The 19,400-nt window shown below is 45.3% G+C and overlaps 1 protein-coding gene across 1 annotated transcript; it reads right to left on the minus strand.

Moving 5' to 3' along the window:
- Positions 1 to 3,711: 3,711 nt before the first annotated feature.
- On the minus strand, positions 3,712 to 19,153 carry LOC132583147 (vomeronasal type-2 receptor 26-like). The gene is made up of 5 exons (XM_060254821.1): positions 19,086 to 19,153; positions 15,296 to 15,587; positions 13,920 to 14,081; positions 11,703 to 11,829; positions 3,712 to 4,613 (listed from the first exon to the last, which is right to left on the minus strand). The coding sequence occupies exons 1-5, from the start codon at positions 19,151 to 19,153 to the stop codon at positions 3,712 to 3,714; spliced, it is 1,551 nt and encodes a 516-aa protein (XP_060110804.1).
- Positions 19,154 to 19,400: the final 247 nt, after the last annotated feature.

The raw sequence follows: 19,400 nt of genomic DNA on the forward strand, positions 1-19,400 counted from the left end.
AATGATCTATCTCTACTATTAGCGTTCTTCCCTTGTTATCTGAATATAAACAGTTTGATTGGATAGATTTAGATACATATATGGCGACCCCTTTCCTTTTTCTTTCCGGATCAGATGAATGGTATAGAGTGCCTAACTTCGCATTTTGTAAGTATTTTGCATCTTTTTCTTGAATGTGCGTCTCCTGTAGACAAATTATTGCAGAGGCAGTCTTTTTAAGTTGCTGGAAAATCCTTCTTCTCTTGCCCGGTTCATTTAGACCGTTGACATTAACTGATATTATTTGTACTTCGGTCTTGGTATTCATTTTAACAAGTCTATACTATCTGCCTTAACTTTGGATACTTTTTTGGTTTGCGTCCTTGTCTTTATTCCTTTGTTCTGAAACTTCTGCCCAATTCCCTCTTCGGCTTTACTTGAGACCTCTTCTTCTTCTTGGTCTTCTTGCTCGTCCCCCGTTTCGGATTCCCGGCTGCTTGGGTCTACATACTGATCCCAGAATTCCTCTAGTTTTTCCAGTGAGGTTATATTCTGTCTTCTTGTGTGGTATGTAAAGAACATCCCTTCCGGCACCAACCATTTAAATTGCACTGAGTGTCGCGTCAGCCACGTTGCTAATTTTCGGTATTTGGATCTGCGTTGCCGAACTTCCCAGGGAACTTCCTTCAGCACCTTAATATTAGTCTCCTTCCACTTCAGTTCCTGATCTTTAGTTTTTTTAAGGATTCTTTCACATGTTGCAAGACGAGTAAATTTAACTTGTACTTCTCTTGCCAATTTATACTTCCTCGTGTAATTGGAGGAGACTCTTTTCGCCCACTCAATATCTCTCTTTCCTTCTTCCAGCCACTCTTCATCTTCAAAAGTCAACAATTCCACAATCTTCTCTATTAATTTTTCACCTTTTTCTTCTGGCAAATTTTGAAAGCGTAATATATACGCTGCCTTCTCCATCTCAAGTTTTATTACCCTTTCCTCGAGTTGGACCACACTTTCTTTATTTCCTCTCGCAATATTGAATACTTCTTTCTCTTTTTCCGCAATTTTATCTACCTTAGCAGTCAAGCAGTGAACCTGTTGGGTGTTCCCTAATAATTGTTTTTGGAATTCTTCAAGTTGTTTGTTCGTTTTTGTTATCTGTCCCATTAAGTCGGTTTTCATATTTTCTAGTGCCTCTTGGTTTTGCTTGAAACCCTCCATCACAATACTCTGTAGTTTTTCAATAGCCTCTTGATTTGTTACCTCTGGTGTTTTTTTGTCCCCTCCTGCCGCTGGGGTAGGAGAAGGGGTGCCTTGCCCAAATTTTTTTGGACCCATTTCTGTTCCGTAAGGGCTTTCGGGGTTGCTGGCTTAATTACTAAATGTTAAGCAATGTTAGTTAAATAATTGGTCCAACCAGATTCTCTAACTCTTATATAAAATAAAACCATTCAATTCATTAGTTCGTTGGTACATTAATTCATTAATTAGTCCCAACAATTTATCTACACCATAAATAATTATCAACCCCTCAACTCATTACATTAGACAATCAGGATTTTAAGTTAATTGGTACAGTTCTCCTGGTTTCCTACTATATGGTTCTCTAATACAATAAGGTTTTCAATAAGTAGTACAATACCTTAATCTCTCAGAAGCTCTATAATAACAAATTACTTTCCTTGATACACCAGTTATATATTGTCTTTCTTACCACTATTCAGCAAATTTACTAACAACAGCAATCTTCAGTTCTTTATCAATCAGTTCAGTTTCTTGTCTATAATTTGTCCTACAGTCTTACAGTCTTACAGTCAGGTCCTCTTCTATTCACTCCAGTCACTCTCTCTATCCACCTCCTTTCTCTTCCTCTTCCCTCGTTCTTCTTCTCCCACACCGCAGCTCCTTCTTCTGTACTTCCTTTATTCCTTCTTCTTTCCTTTCTCTTCCCCTCTACTGTTTAGTGTTAGTTTTTATTATTTCTCAGTCCACAAGTTAATCCACAAGTTAATCCAGGAAGCCTCCAAGCAGTTTTCAAAAACCCATCTTCAGTGGGGAGACAGCCGCAGCGCAACCGCTGCTAAGAACCCTCTCCCCACCCTTTGCAAATTATACGCCTCCAAGGTCTTATGTACTACTTCTCTTTAACACCGTTTTAAACTGTTCACCAGGTATCAAAACCCGTACCTATTCACTCTCCGTACAAACGCCATTCTTTTCCCTTCTCTTACTTTCACTTTCAAACCACGTGGCGATTCCAAACAACTTCCCTTTTTCTTTCTCTTTCTCTCTTCTCTTTATACCTTCTTTCCACTTCGACCACTGCTATTAATACTATGTTATTCACTGTAAGTCACTATAGTCCAAATTATTTGCACAATCAAAATTCCAGTCTCTCGGGCCCCACAGTTCAGTCTCTCCTGTCACAGCCGCAACCGCGACCGCTGTCCGCCATTAATTTTCTCTCTGCTCGCCTTCTCTTCAACTTGCCCGTTCCCCTTTACTATAAGCGTCTCAGTTTCCCTCCTTCTTTCAATCTTTTTATTTCTTCTCCTCAGTACAGTTTATCATGGACTTCCCTCCGACCTCAACCCACCACAGTTTCGTACCTGTCATATTCCATGCTGTTATTTTCTTACTTTCCCCCCGCTTCCCTCCACTTCTTTCCGCTCTCCGCCGCTGTCCGTTCTCCGTGTTTTCTTTGACCGCCGCCGGCAGCTAAGATTCCAGTGCCAGTACAAATCAGCAGGAGCTGGGATTTTAGTTTAGTTCTTTCTTTTGTTATTTAAGAGGAATGAAGCTGTTGTCTCCTTTCACTCCTTTGTCCGGTGGCCCGGTTGATCGCTGAAGCGTTGCTGAAGCATCGGCTGCAGGGACAGCTGAGGTTGAAAAGAGGAGCCTCCGCTCCCCCCCCCCAATCCCCAGAAGCTCCCCAAACTTGGATGTGACTTCCGTCACTTCTTAAGGGGGTGCTCCCCGATGGAGAGCCCCCCTCGAATGCTCAGCAAACTGAGTTGTCTCCCGAGACTCGGGAGAAGCCGCTCAGCCGCACCACGCCATTACCGGAAGTCCTCTTATTTGTGAAAAGAGTTACATCCAGAGGAAAAGGATTCCTGTTATTATTCCATATGCTATGGAACTTATATCAGCACTGATTACATTTTAATTTCTTCTTTACTTAATAAAATACGTTCAACCCAACATGGTCAAGAACAATGGTCTGCCCACCACTGAATTGATTGTGAAATAATTTGGAACAAAGAAACCACTCAACACACAAGTTGGAAATTAAATACTTCTTTATTCACGAACACAGAAATAGTAGTAGAAATAGATCTCCATATTAGAAACTATTTTCAAGATAATATAGCAGATGTCACAAAGCCAACAATAATATCAGATGCAGGGTATCATAATCTCCAAACCAGCATACATGAAAAGACAAATTTTCTATTAAATGATCTTGTGTTGTGTTTTAGACTTCACATGTTTCTTTGCAGTTCTCTGAGATCATTCTCAACAGTGATACATTTCTTTATTTGGTAGATGTAACTATGTCTTTATTGGTACTTCAAATACCAATGACAACCATCTTCAGCAATTACATCTTCCAAAGGTGTTTGTTTCACTCAAAGGCTTTGTTAAAGCCTCTCACACTCCCAATGCATATTTAATTGTAAAGTGGTAAATGTGAGAATAGACTGCAGATTTCCTGAGGGAAACACACCTTCTTCAATGGTTCCTCTTCATAAGCTGCTTCCTGTTGTTCAGTTGAGGCTTCAACACAATAATGTAACATTTGGGAGAAAAGATGCAAAGCAGCAGCCCTGCACTGGAAGCCAAGATAGAGAAGACCTCCACAGCCACCATATATTTCCCCTTTGTGCTCAGGTAGGCTGGAATGAAGGATAACCAAACACTGCAAAAGACCAGCATGCTGAACGTGATAAACTTTGTTTCATTGAAACTGTCTGGAAGCTTCCTAGAATGGAAAGCCAAGCTGAAGCTGGCAACGGCAAGGAAACCCATATAGCCCAAGACACAATAGAACATGACTGGAGAAGCCTCATTGCATTCCAATATGATTTCATCTTTAATTGAGAGTGTGTCAACATCTGGGAATGGGGGAGAGGTTGCCAGCCACACAGTACAAATGCCTGCTTGAAAAAGAGAGCAGGAAAGTACAATGGAAGTTGCCAGTCTTTTCTTTACCCATTTTCTCAGCGTGATTCCTGGTTTGGTGGCCATGAAAGCCAGAACGACAACAGTGGTTTTTGCTAACACAGAAGAAACAGCCACTGAAAAGGTGATGCTGAAAACCATTTGGCGGAGGAGACACATCACCTTTTTTGGCCTGCCAATGAATAGCAAAGCACAAAGAAAGCAAAGCAGGAGAGATCCAAGAAGAGTGTAACTGAGGTTCCGGTTGTTGGCTTTGACTATGGGAGTGTTGTGGTGCTTCATGAATGTTCTGAGCACCAGAATTGTAGCTAAGGAAAACAAAAGAGCACCAGCAGCTAAACTGATCCCTAAAGGTTCTTCATATGATAAGTAGGTTGCAACCTTGGGAATGCATAGAGTTTTATATTTGTTGGGATAATGATCTTCTGAACATGCAAAACAGTGAGTCAAGTCTGGAAGAAAAATGTGGTGATATCAGTCACATAAAATCACACAACTGTCAAGCTATAGAAAATATGATTTAATGGGAAACAAGCACTGCAATTCATAAATCTCACAAACACACAAAATTAAGAACCTACATGGAGGCTCCTTTTCAACTTCATAATTCATAGTGCAATGTCTTAATATCTGCATATTCTGGGTTACCTTTCCACTACCAGCAACAATAAATGATATGAAGCAGATACCCAGAAATGTACATTCCGATGTCCTGAAGGACTTATGATAAGATTTGCTGGACATTTTACACAAGAAGAAGTTATACAGAGAGCCCATGCTTTTGTTCACCTTGGTATTTCTTTCAATATACAGTTTTGTCTCGCATTTTTTGTTCAGTAGTATAGAGTCTTTTATGTTAAAGAAAAGTGTTTCCTTTTATTTCTTTCACAAGGATATGGAAAACCAATGGAATACACAGAGTCTTATTTCTATCTTCAATATACTGCCTTCATGAATAAGTGAATCACTAAATTCTGTACCCATTGAATTCTCAGTCTTCAAGAACAAACTCAAACAAAGTGAAAAGCGGTGATCAGCTCTTAATCCTACGAACTTCATGAATGAGTGAATCATTAAATTCTGTACCCATTGAATCCTGGGTCTTCAAGAACAAACTCAAACAAAGTAAATAACGATGATCAGCTCTTAATCCTACGAACTGCCACACGACAGGAAAGCTAATCACACAACAAAACATTTATAACTTATTTAGTATGCCATTACAAGATTTTACCAATACAATCCATTATAGTAATCTTGCAGCCTGCAGCGTAGCTGCTAGGCTGCTTAGATCCTTTTGCCCTCCAGGGCGGGAGAGTTGGTCCGCGCACTGTTTGGGCGCGCTTTGCAGGGGGCGGGGTTTAGCCGCTTCAACGGCTAGCTCCCCGTCCCTCTCTTCAGTCCTGAGACGATCGGGGCAGGGCTGGAGGCCGTTTTCGTTGGCAGTCGTGTCGGGGCTTCGGGAGCTCCTTCTGAGGCGCGGCGGCGGCTGATTTGGGGGAGAGCGAGTCGGCTTCTGACAGGAGAGAGCGAGTCGGCTTGGTGCTCCTCGGGAGGCGCGGCGGCGTCGGAGTCGTGGAGCTGAGCGGCGTCGGCAGGCTGAGTTGTTCTGGGGGCTTGGTGGTTTACGGGCCCTGAATTGGGTGGCACGGGATAGCTTGGTTCCGTTAGATCGCAGGAGCTAAGCAGGGGTTGGCTCTGGTTAGCATTGGGATTAGCCAGCCTGGTGGAGTTGTGGGTGTCTATCTGGGTTAGCTGAGTTGCTTCCTTGCTACTGCATTGTGTGTTTAGTAATTATATGCTGCAGGAGCTTGGGGGCCCAGAGTGTTAAAGCTGCAGTACTGCAGTTTGAGCTACTCAAATTTGGAGTTAGATCCTGGCGGAAGCTTGGGCCAGGTGAGGGGCTTTAGGTTGCATTGGTCTTCACGGGAGGTGGAGTCAGTCAAAAACCCCGCACCACCCTTGGTTATAGTGGAGTAGCATTAGGTTGTGGTAGCCGGGGCTGTTGCTAGGCAGTGTGGGCGGCCATTTTGTGGGTTCCTTGAGAGAGGGGCAAAAAGACAGTTGGGCGGCCATTTTGTGGTGCTGGTGGTTGGGGCTGTTGCCAGGCAGTTTGGGCGGCCATTTTAGGCCCCCCTTTTATAAAGCAGGTGGGCAAAAATGTCTGGTGGTAAAGGTTCAGGCAAGTCTAAGGGCAAGAAGCCTGCACCCAGACCATCTAAAGCTCCCGCCAGGAGGCCACCACCTCCGTCATCCTCTTCGGATGAGGAGGGTGAAGGGATGGTGGATTATAGTATTTTAAGTAGGCTGCAGGCCTTAGAGCAGGCGGCGGGTGTTCCTTCCTTGAGTAAAGGGGGCGAGGTTAGGCAATCCAAAAAGGCAAGGCAGGCTAACATTCTCACCAGGTTGTCCATTCTTGAGGGCAGGTCTGGTGGAGTCCTGCCTGGCAAGGATGCTGGTTCCAGTGGACCTGATGCAGGTGCGGTGGAGGAGGCGCAGACGTCGGGCATCGGTTTGCCGGTGGTGCCGGCGGGACTTGGAGGTAGGTCCAGTGATGGTTTGCAAGTTGGGTCTGGGCAGGTGTGGCCATGGGGAACATGGGGACCTGCTACAGTAGCCGGGCTTGGCACCTCAGGGATAGGCTTGGGTGTGCCTACTCCTGCTGGGGCTGGGCTGGTGCAGAATTGGGCTTGGCCAGGGGGGCAGGGCACACCTTGTGTTCATCCGGGTACAGGGCAGTTGAGCTGGTCTGGTCCCATTTTGGGTGCACCATCGCAGTATGGGATGGTGCCTTTTACAGACTTGCCTTTTGGTGAAGTTGCTTTGCCTCTCGGGGACCATTTGCTTCCTGCTACAAGGGAGAAGATTTTGAAGGGAGAGTATGTGGACATATTTTCCCTTCTTTATCGAGAAATGGAAAAGAAAGACAAGGAGGAATTAGATGAAAAGGAAAAGGAGAAGCTGCGGAAGAGAAAGGTTGACAGAACATGGGCTAATTGGTTGCCTGGGTTCTGCATTTATGCTGGGGTAATTGCCAGGGCGCAGCCGTGGCGGGCGGCATCATTGTTCCAATATTTGGACATTATTTATAAAGGTTATACTGCCTTTAGTGGATCAGCCTGGTTACAGTATGACCAGGAATTTAGAATGCGGGCTGCCCTATATCGGTCCATCCAGTGGGATCGGATTCACCAGCAGCTTTGGCTGCAGGTTATGTCTCCGGCTAGGCCTAACCTGGGTGACCGATCAGATAGTGGTCACTTAGTGAGTAGGGCGTCCTCATCCACTTCGTCGAGCTCTCCCCGCGGTACAGCGGGGCAGGCGGTTCAACCCCGCTTGCTCTGCTGGGACTTTGGATCCCTGGGGGTGTGTAATAGAAAGGCGTGCCAGTTCAAGCACGCCTGCCCCTTGTGTGGTGGATCCCACGCCTTTGACAGCTGCCCTAGAGCCCGGGGGCGCAGGAATCAAAAGAAGCCTGGCGGGGGCGGAGGAGCTTTTCCAGCTAAGAAAGGGCCCCAGCCCGATAAGGGTGGGACCGCTTAAGCGATGGCTAGCTAAGTATCCTAGGAGGGCGGACGCTTTGTACCTGTTGGAGGGTTTTAAGTTTGGGTTTAGGATCCCTTTTCAGGGGCCTCGAGTTGCGTTTATGTCTAGAAATCTTAAGTCTGTTAAAGGTTTGGAACAGGTCGTTAGAGACAAGGTCGCTAAGGAGTTGGCAGAGGGAAGGATCCTTGGTCCTTTTTCACAGCCTCCAGTGCCTACTTTGAGGGTCTCGCCGTTAGGTGTGGTGCCCAAAAAGACGCCTGGTGAATTTCGTTTGATTCACCATTTGTCTTTTCCTAGGGGGCAGTCAGTGAATGATGGGATCCCAGAGCATTTATGCTCTGTCAGGTATACCAGCTTCGACCAGGCTATCGCCGTGGTGAGGCATTGCGGGGTGGGGGCTGAGTTGGCGAAATGCGATATTAAGTCTGCGTTCCGCCTTTTGCCCGTCCACCCCGGTGACTTTGATCTCTTAGGATTTTCTTTTGAGGGCCATTTTTACATGGATAGAGCATTGCCAATGGGCTGCTCTGTGTCATGTTCCGCTTTCGAGCGTTTTAGCACGTTTTTAGAATGGGCTGTGCGAAAGAAAGTGGGGTTGCAGGACGTTGTTCATTATTTGGACGACTACCTGTTTGTGGGGCCCGTAGGGACAGGGCAGTATGGCCAGCTGCTGGCTGGTTTTGCCGAGCTCACTACTGAACTTGGGGTACCCTTAGCACCGGAAAAAACGGAAGGTCCAACCCAGAGGTTGACCTTCCTGGGGATTGAGATTGACACGATTGATCAGTCGTCTAGGGTGCCTTTGCAGAAATTGGGGGAGTTGAGGGATAGGATTAATGCATTTCTTCATAGGAGGAAGGTCACTCTGCTGGAATTGCAGCAGTTGGTGGGGCACCTCAACTTTGCTTGCAAAGTGGTTGCTCCTGGAAGGGCTTTCCTTAGGAGACTGTGTGATTCTATGGCAGGGTTACGCTTGCCCCAGCATAGAACTAGGGTTACCTGCAGCATGAGGGAGGATTTGAGGGTTTGGCTGGAATTTTTGGAGTCGTTTAACGGGGTCTCCTTTTGGAGGGACGACTTGACACTTGAGGCCGAACTACAGGTCATGTCTGATGCTGCAGGATCTTTAGGTTTTGGCGTTTATTTTCGCGGACATTGGTGCGCGGATGTTTGGCCTGATTCCTGGACGCAGGTAGGGGTGAACCGAGATCTTACGTTTCTCGAGTTTTTTCCCATTTTAGTTGCGGTTTGGCTGTGGGGGAAGGATATGGCCAATCACACTGTCCATTTCTGGTGTGATAACATGGCAGTAGTCCACGTCATTAATTCCCTTTCATCCAAATCGCAGAGGGTAATGAGGTTGGTGAGGGCCTTCACTCTGCGCTGCTTGCGGCTTAATATATTGTTTTTAGCCAGGCATGTTCCTGGGGTGAGCAACGGGGTGGCTGATGCTCTATCTCGTAAACAGATGGAGAGGTTTCGTCAGCTGGCCCCGGAGGCAGACGGAGAGCCGGTGCCAATGCCCCAGGAGCTATGGCAGATTGGAGAGCCGAAGCCTGCAGAGCGATAGGCCTAGCCATTGCGCCCAGCACTCGGAAGTCTTACGAGCGGGCCGTGCGGCAGTTTGAGGACTTTCGGGCTGAGGTAGGGTATCGCAGGGTTTGGCCCCTCCCGGTGGAGGAATTGCTCCATTACTGTGTGTCTTTGCGAGGTAAGGGGTTGGCCGTGCGATCTATTAGGGGGTGCCTGTCTGCATTGGCTTTTGCAAGTAAGGCACTCGGTTATAGGGAAGATACAGCAGATTTTCGTCTTCGAAAGATGCTGGAGGGGTGGGCTAGAGAAGCCGGACCCAGGGCTGATACGCGGAATCCGGTGTCTCCGTCGATTCTGCAGGGGTTGAAGAGGGTATGGGGCGTGGTGTGTGCCTCGCCTTTTGAGGCATGTTTATTTCATGCCGCGTCCTTGTTGGCCTTTTTTGGGGCGCTTAGAGTGAGTGAGCTGGTTGCTCAGTCTAGAAACGATGTTTCTGGTAGGGATTTGCAGCTGAGGGACCTGAGGTTGTTGGGGCCTAAGGCGGTTGTTACTGTCCGTCGCTCGAAGACGGATCAGTTGCAGCGGGGTACTGTGCTTGAGCTGGGTAGTTGTTCGGAGCTCGAGTTGTGTCCAGTTAATGCGTTGGCTGCTTATTTGGCAGTGCGCGGGCCCAAGGACGGATTTTTGTTTATACACATGGATGGTAAGCCATTAACGAAGCACCAGTTCTGGGCGGTTACGTCTAGGGCGCTGGGTGAGTTAGGGTTATCGGGGGTGCGGTTTGGTACCCACTCCTTTAGAATTGGGGCGGCCTCGACAGCGGCTGCTATGGGGTTGCCTTCCACCTCTATTCAGAGGCTGGGGCGTTGGCGTTCTTCAGCCTACAAGGCATACATCCGCCCCTTTTGCGGGCAATGAGTGCATTGGATGGTGTGCATGAGTTGGTTCCGTTTGTGTTTAACGGTTTTTTCTCTTTGTAGATGCTGCTGTTCCTGGCCAGAGGAGCCGGTGCCGAGTTCTCATCTGCGGCCATAGCTATGTCTTTTGGGCTGGTCTTCAAGCACGGAGAACTGCGGTCGGCTCTCAGCTGGGACTCAGCCAGCATGCGGTTATCGAATGGCAGGGGCGCCGGGGCCTCCAGTGGCCAGGCTTGCTGCCGTTGTTATTCAAAGATAGAGCGGGTCCTCCTCCACAGGTCTTAATGGTTCACCTGGGAGGTAATGATCTGGGGTTATTGAAGGGTAAGGCCTTGGTGTGGCAAGCCCGGGATGACTTCCAGCGCATTAGGGAGCGATGGCCGGAGACCACGATAGTTTGGTCAGCCATGCTGCCCCGCCAAGTGTGGCGTCATGCTGTGGACCCTGCAGCCTTAGAAAGAGCTAGGTATAAAGCCAATAAAGAAATTAAAAAATTACTTGAAAAGGGTTTGGGCCACTATTTATCCCATCCGGATATTTCAGCGAGATGTCCTGACCTCTACAGAGGGGATGGGGTGCATCTCTCGGAAAAGGGTAACGTGCTTTTTCTGAGAGATTTGCAGCAAGGGTTGCGGGTGGCTTTGGGCCTCCCGGTGGGTACTAAGCCCTAAGTAGAGACTTGGCCTTATTAGTGGCAGGTTTTAGGGGTTTAGGACACTATGCGGCTAGGGGAGGACTGTGAAGCATCCCCCACTTTGGGGGAAACTTTGGGGTCTGGCATGATCGGCCTTGGGGTTTGGAGACCCGGGTTGGAGAATGCAGACTGTCCAGGAGGCTCGGCTAGAGGGTGCCTTTCCGCCGAGACGTGCGTCTGGGTTTGGGCCCTCTGGTGCGGGCCTCCCTGCTGGGCCTGCCTGGATGGAGCTGAGCAGCTCAGCTCCGGAAGGGGGGCTGGGTCCTCGCCCGTTAATGGCAGGGGAGCGGTCGCGGTGACCCCTAGCCCTGGCCAGGCCGCTGGTGGGGTTCCCTTGCTGTTCATGTTGTAAGTTAATAAAGTGGCCCAATTTTAATCCAATGCATTGTGTCCGACTCGTTATTCCGACCTTGGTGGGCAAAGTATGTTGTGATATCCTGGGACTATAAAATATAAATGTGAACTGAATGTACAACTTTTTAGTCAGTGTAAACTTTATATATAATAATTTGACTTAGCTAAATTTTTGTATTAAAATTAGGAACACATTGTGTGTGTGTCTGTATGCATGTGTTAAATGCCATCAAGTCATTTCCAACCTATGGTAAGCCTATGAATTAATGTCCTACAAAAAATCCTATTGTTCAGCCATGCTCAGGTCTTGCATACCAAAGTCTGCACATTTGTACATATACAGAACAGTAATCCATAATTCATATATGACAGAATAGGGTAGATAGATCCTGGTGGGTAGCCATGTTGAAGCAATACAACAAACCTTTAAGACCATCAAATGTAGATTCATTTTACATGTACATTCCTTAGTATCTCCGTAGATTAATACTGCTCACCTTTTTTGTCAGATATTTGCCCTTCTGGACATGAAATACAATCATAGCAGCAAAATGGCTTCCCCGCTTTCATTTTCTTGCTCTGACCAGGATAGCAATTGTCATTACATGCAGAAAGTGGCTGAGTCTAAAGCATCAAAGAAAGAAGAATATTGATTGTTTGAATTTATAACGTTCTAAACAAAACACATCATGGAACAAAGAGTAATTTTTCCCAGTCATGCATGGATTAGATTTCACATGGCCCTTCTTATTTGGTTGCTTAGTAAGAGGTAAATCCTATGTAGTTCAATGAGACATTCCCAGTTGGGCATGCACAGGACTGCAGTTTTAGAGGTGATGCCTCTATCTTTTAACTCCACTTAAGAATCCGGCCCCTTCCCGCCCGCGCCGACTTTTGGCGGCTTTAGGGCGGGGGCCGAGTTTTCCTCCCCGGATGGAGCGAGGCAACGGCCCCTCTGTATCCGGGGATGTGCTGGGCGTGGTCTGGGGGCTTTATAAGCCCGGTCACACCTGGCTCCACACAGTTTGCCTGGCCATTTTGGCCCACCCTCCCACCCTGCAATAGTACAGGCTTCTCTGGTCACCGATTTTACGGGGCCAGGTAGGAATTTTTTCATCTTAACTAATTGGCCTCGGTTAGGATGTTTTTCGCCTACCTAGTACTGTTTGCATAGAGGTTGGGTTATGTTTAGGTAACTTTATTTAGCGGGACTTTAATTCAGGTCTTATTATTTGGTGTGCACCCACGGTTTTCCCGGTTTAAGGGAAGTAGCGGGGGGCGGACGGCAGCGGTGCTGCACAGCTCTCTGCTGTCTTTCCCGCTATGGGGTTACCTCATCTGGCAGGCCGTTCCTGTGCGAGCGGCATGGCCATTTGAGGGGACACCCGGCCTCTGCCAGCCTGGCAGCAGCCGGTTCAAACCGGCTGCTGCTGGGGGCTGGTTGGCTCGCCCCATCCGGACAGGGAAGGGTCTGGTGTTTTCCCTTGGCCTGTCCGGTTAGTTGTTAGGCTGCCCCAGGCTGTTCGGTTCAATAAAGTTGCCCTGTTTTATTCCATATTATCGTGTTGTCTCGTTCTTCCGAATGGGAGGGCAAACATTAAAGCCACAAGTTGGAGGATGTTCCTTAAACTGGGAAAATTTCCTGCAGGCTAAGCTAGGATACTACATGATGTTCAAAACATAGCAATGTCTATGGCAGAGTAAGGCACCCAAAGATTTGTCTAAGTTATTCCTGAGATTCAGATAGCAAGGAAGATCTTACACAACCTACATACAGCTTAGTCAAGTGTGCTGTCCTCCCTTTCCATTTATCTACATCATAATGTGTTCCCTCATTTTGCAATCATTTAGCCATCACTCAACTGCGGGATACTTCACAAAATGTCTTTATTCAAATCTACCTGGTTAAACCAGCTGTGCCACTCAATGGCATCCTCACGAATGGTGAGTGTTTGGTCTGGAGGGCCTTGGGGATCCATCCTGCCAACTTTCACTCTAACAAAAGATTGGTTTGGGAATGTGACCCAGTTGATAACATCAAATCCTGCTATTAATTGCCCATGTTGATCAAAAGAAACCTTGTCCCCAACACTGTTGTTAAATGAGACATGTTTCAAAAATTGGTGAAGCTGGAACAAAAGGAAAGCAGAGATAGTATGTAAGAAAATATAAATATAAAAAGGTAAGAGGTAAAAGTAATCCCCTGTGCAAGCACCAGTTGTTTCTGGCTCTGGGGTGACACTGCATCACGGTTTTCATGGCAGAATTTTTACGGGGTGGTTTGCCATTGCCTTGGGATCATCTACACTTTACGTCCAGCAAGTTGGGTACTCATTTTACCAACCTCAGGAGGATGGAAGGCTGGCTACCTGAACCCAGCTTCAACCGGGATTGAACTCAGGTCACGAGCAGAGTTTGGATTGCAGTACTGCAGTTTACCACTCTATAAAAGTACAGGAGTTTAAAATATTACACATGAGACTGAATAGATCCACCAAAGTAAACATAACATTGTGGTGCTATCTCAGGGATGATAGTGAAGAACTAACAAAACTCCTAGCTTCACCCACAGCAGCGTTTAAAAAATTAGAAAAACTGCAATAACACCCAAATCACTAATAGTAATGAATTAATGAGTGTCTCAACTAGAGGACAGATTTCAGCCCAAATACCTCCCATGTCTGCTGATGGCAATGCTTCCTTCTGTCTCCCACCATCATTACTCCCGGATGGCATTTGGATGAATACATGACTTGTACTGCATGGGCCACGGCATACATAGCATTGTAGATGTTATAGCTGTAGCCCGTCATGCTCATTTCAAACAAAGGTCCTGGAAGCTTCTCCAGCCTTTCTTCTCCATTGCAGGTATCTCCCTTCTTGTCCAGAACAGAATTAGGGAGCGTACAGTAGAATGCTTGCTGCCAGAAATCCCAAATGAAGCCATCTTCTTTTGTATTGAAAGGGTTTCTGCCGTGAAGAAACTGTTTGAATCCTTTTAGTTCACTGGAGTGAATTGCAAAGGACAATGCACCATGCACAACCTGTATGTCCCAATTTTGGTAGACAGTAAGTGACTGGAAATCCATCTGGGCAGTCAAAATCCATACTTTGTATATGGGCATTTCTTTTGTTCCTGGTAAAGATAGCAGTAACCTCAAATTTATCATGGAATTAACTTCTCCAAAAAAGATAACTACATTTACTGTGCTACATATGAGTTTATTGCATATTTCTATTAGTAATTCAAACGTATCCTCAATGTTATCCTGAAAACTTAAGCGGTAGTTTCTTTCAACAAAGGCAAAACAGATGCCTTTCTGGGAAAATAATGGAAGCATCATCTCTGCCATCTTGTCTCCATGTTCATTATCAACAATTAATCCAACCCACACCCACTTGAAATAGAGAAGTAATTGGAGAATCCCCATATATTGAATGGCTTCATTTGGGACCATTTGATAAAAGGAAAGGACCTGGGTTTTCTCTGTTATCCCCGGAGCAAAACCATATAGAACCTAAAGTTGGGGTGAAGTTGGAGTTGGGGTGGAGATATTGGAGTTGGGGTGTAGAAGAAAGAAAGAATAATTAGTTGTGAGTGTAAGAGAACATATATTGGAGTATGCATTTTCTAAACTATAATGATAGTTTCTAAATATTAAATACTCATATTAACTATTAAATCTTTGACTGAGGTCTCTAGGTTCTATAATACATTAAGTACTATGATGGGCTGTAACATTCATTTCTGAAATGTTTAGTATAACAATTTTCATCTGCAAAGTATTTCTTGAATAAACTTTTCTAACAGAGACTTTCTTGACTTCTAGATAATAATATGAGTAAACCAAAAGTTATATCCAGAGATTCCATTTTATTAACATTGGAAACTTCCATTAAAGGTGCCATTCATAAAACCATACACTATAACTACAACACAGAGCCATGGAATATATATGTAATTATTATGAACTTCTTAGCTTTTTATTAAACACAGCCATCTCTTTTTCAAAACTACGGAATCATATCTGGAAAAAAAAAATGACGTATTAGTGGCTTGCAAATTTTTATACCCATTCACACATTCTACCTGTGGAATCTTGTAGATGCCCAAAATATTTGCTATCTGATGAGAGGTTTCAGAAGCAAGTCCTCCAATTACTGCCATTAAACTGTCTTGCAGAGCACAAGTGTAGTTGGGAACAAATCTATTTCTCATGGAAATCAGCTGCAGTGTGGCATGATAGGTCCACGTGGCGTCCAGATAACTGTCATAGATATGGAATCCTAGGGTGATGTTGGGCAAAATCTGGGGATTTTCATTGATCTCTTTTATAGCAAACTCCAAGGTCAGGATGTGCTGGTAATTCTTAGTCACAACGCTAGAATTAAACATACATTTGAGATGAGAAATACATGATCTTCCAGTTTGCCACGTTAATACCATTAATGACACATCATAAGCATGTTATGTTTTATGGTAGAAGAGCACTGTGGCGCAGAGTGTTAAAGCTGCAGTACTGCAGTCCTAAGCTCTTCTAACGACCTGAATTCGATCCCCAGGAGACGCTGGGTTTTCAGGTAGCTGGCTCGAGGTTGACTCAGACTTCCATACTTCTGAGGTCAGTAAAATGAGAACCCAGCTTACTGGGGGAAATTGTAGATGACTTTGGAAGGCAATGGCAAGCCACCCCGTAAAAAGTCTGCAGTGAAAACATTGTGAAAGCAACGTCACCCCAGAGTTGGAAACGACTGGAACTTGCACAGGGGACCTTTCCTTTCCTATGTTTTATGGTCAGAATGTTTCCAGAAAGCCTGGATAAGAGTGCTGATCCTTCTCCACAAAGGCTAGGCTGGTGTGCCCTCTGAGTCAGATGGATCCAAATTGGATCCTCAGGGGACTTCAAGATACCAAAGGTGATTAGGCTGAGTCCCAGAATACTGTTCTGGAAGCTGCTATTGACAGGATCACTCTTGACTGACCTCTGTCTTTGAGATCTCCAAGTCCCTAATGCACCAGAGAGGTAGGACCCCAGCAGCCAGTGGGCAGATGCCTAGAATGCTGATGGCAGAATCTGGGAGAATAGTTGCATTATCAGGCCTATGTCATGACAGTGATAGAAAAGATCCCAGGTTGATATCGAAGCTATGGAAGCTCCTAAATGCATTGTTGCAGTTGCTGTGCTATTCAAAGTAATGTGGAATGAGGAAAACCACAAGAAACCCCTAACACTCAATTTCTTACATGAAATCCTTAAGCAGTTCCTGAGAAGGTTGTTCATTGAAAGTCTTTGGACTGGAGATGAAGAAAGTCTGAGAAGCAATGCCTCCCAAGATGAGATCTCCTGGCTTATAATACTTGTGAACAGTAGCTGGAGGATCCTGGACCCTACATTTATTTACCTGAGCCCTGCATAGTGGCACAAATTGCAACAAGACCGTAATGGCTGCCATGCTAAGTGTCAGCATTGTCTCAGTCCGCAGGTTCCTTGCAGATTCCCTCGTATGCAGCACCGTTGTGATAGTCTTTGTTATGATAATGACCTTTCATGAATGAACAATGCCCTGACTAACAGTTTTGTTCCTATAGAAATTGACGTATTGGAAATGACTGCTATATTTATAACCATCCACCACATTGTTTGCTAGTGGCCAGCAGAGCTCCGCATGGCATTTTGCGAGCAGAAGTTTTAATTACAGTTCTTTTGCTAATTGCAGGGGAGATGGAATGATGGTGTTTGTTCTCTGAGGCATTTTTAAAGTATGTGCAATTTTCTTGGCTGAGTATTGGATTGGATCTAGCCATCTTTTCTGCAAGTGGAAAAGAAAGGAAGGGGTTCCTTTTGACTACCACAATCTATGCTGGAGGTTATGGGGTATGCATGGACAAAAACATTGTTGGGCACGGGCTGTAACAGTGAGGGTTACTGGGCCAGGCTGAGTGAAAATCTGGTTGGATCCAATCCTGTATCTCTCTATTAATTTAGTAGAAATAACCCTTAGCAATAATTCATGTATTGCACTGTTGTTCTATTGCAATATATTGCAGTCTGCTGCTGCCTTTTCTGCATTCCACAGGTCAAGCACTTGCCATTAATTATGGGAAGACAATCCCCAGAGAAGGATTACTTGGGTGAATGTGCCCTTAGATTGTATTGATGGACAGTCTGGGTTTGTGAAATTTAGGTTATTTATAATCTGTCTTTTTTTGCTGTAGCTCAAGGTAGATTACATAGTGTAAATCAAGTACAGGATGAGACACTTGATGAACAGTGCTGTAAGGTTTGGACAACAAAAATCTGCAAACAACAAGCTAAAACAGAGTTGAAACAAACCTGAGACAAAGTATAAGTATTTACCCTTGACCCTTAAATGGTGTAGAAACTACCTGTCTTGAGCCTAAGTGCAATGATAGGAATACAACGCAACTTTCTGAACCAATTCATTTACTGCATTCCCATTTGCCTGTGTAAGAAAGCCTTCTTGAATTATTCCATTTTGCATAGTTTGAAGAAAACAAGGACAGTGGAAGCCTCCGTATGACATAGGAATTGTGTTATAGATGAATGTGAATTATGGAGAACCTTGTGTATCAGTCCGGATGCCTTGGGTAAGGTTGGCATTGAAGTATGATAGACAGACAGATGATGAAAGATGATAGGCTGATGATATAGGTGATAGAAGAAAGAAAGAAAGAAAGAAAGAAAGAAAGAAAGAAAGAAAGAAAGAAAGAAAGAAAGAAAGAAAGAAAAGAAAGAAAGAAAGAGAGAGAGAGAGAGAGAAAGAAAGAAAGAAAGAAAGAAAGAAAGAAAGAAAGAAAGAAAGAAAGAAAGAAAGAAAGAAAGAAAGAAAGAAAGAAAGAAAGATGATAGATGACAGATAGATGGCAGACAGAGATTAGATAGATGATGATGACAATGTTGATGATGATGGGCAGATGATAGATAGATAGATAGATAGATAGATAGATAGATAGATAGATAGATAGATAGATAGATAGATAGATAGATAGATAGATAGATAGGTAGGTAGGTAGGTAGGTAGGGAGAGAGAGAGAGAGAGAGAGAGAGAGAGAGATAAACCCTCAAGTTCTAATATTTTGGGTGGAGAAAAAATATTCTCTGTCAACTCTCTCTACTATAATTTTATAAACTTCCATCATGTCCACCTCCTTAGTTGTCTCTTTTCTAATCTGAAAATTCCCAGCCTCTTCAACTTTTCCTGATAGGGAAGGTGCTCCAACCCCCTAATCATCTTGGTTGCCCTCCTCTGTACTTTTTCCAGCTCTGCAATGTCCTTTCTGCTCTCTGTCTCAGCAACTTCAGACTCCATTGGCGTATACTTGATGTTGGATTTTTTTTTTGCCCCAATGTGCATCACCTTACTGAACTATGAAAGAAAACAACAACTGAACTATTCTAAGTCATTTGTAGATCACTTGTAAAAGCAAGCAAGCAAACAAACAAAGCAAAAAAGGAGCTTTGAGTACATTTGGAGCCAGCAGACAACAACAACAACAGCATATTTTAGGACTGCTGCAATGGAAGTTGCTATGTCTTGCATCCAAATCTGCTTGTACAACATAGCGAACGCTACAGAGGCGACCAGTGGAAACCCACTGGTTTCCGGATGTAGCTCGCTAACACGCTCCGCCAATCAAGATCTGTGGCGGGAAGCTTAACTGGCCAGGATTGGACCTGGCCAGACGGAGGGTTGTTCCGGGGCTTGTATATAATCGGGATCCGGCCCGCATTTCGTCCTTTTGTGATGTACTCACCAGTAAAGTATGTTGCCTTCAACATGTTTTGTCACTCAGTACATTACAGTGGCGACGAGGATGGGATACTAGCCAGGTAACTCTCTAAGTGGACTTCGCTGACCTGGCCGGACACAAGGAAGGCACGCAGTCCAGGGAGACTGAAGCTTCCAATGCCGCAACCGCCGCCATGGCGAACCCGAGCGTGACAACGGGCCACCTTGCAGAGTTCGTCCCGGCCAACCCTGAAACGTGGGAGACCTATACGGAGCGGGTCGACTGCTACGTAAGACCGAACCTGATAATGGATGACAGCCGGAAGTGAGATGTGCTTCGGAGTGTCTGCGGGGAGGCCACATTCGAGATCCCAAAGGGTCTCTCAGCACCTGCGAAGATCACAGAGAAAACATACGAGGAGATAGTAAGACTCCTGACCGGG

The sequence above is a fragment of the Heteronotia binoei genome, chromosome 15 (genome assembly GCF_032191835.1).
Source record: "Heteronotia binoei isolate CCM8104 ecotype False Entrance Well chromosome 15, APGP_CSIRO_Hbin_v1, whole genome shotgun sequence".
NCBI lineage: Eukaryota > Metazoa > Chordata > Lepidosauria > Squamata > Gekkonidae > Heteronotia > Heteronotia binoei.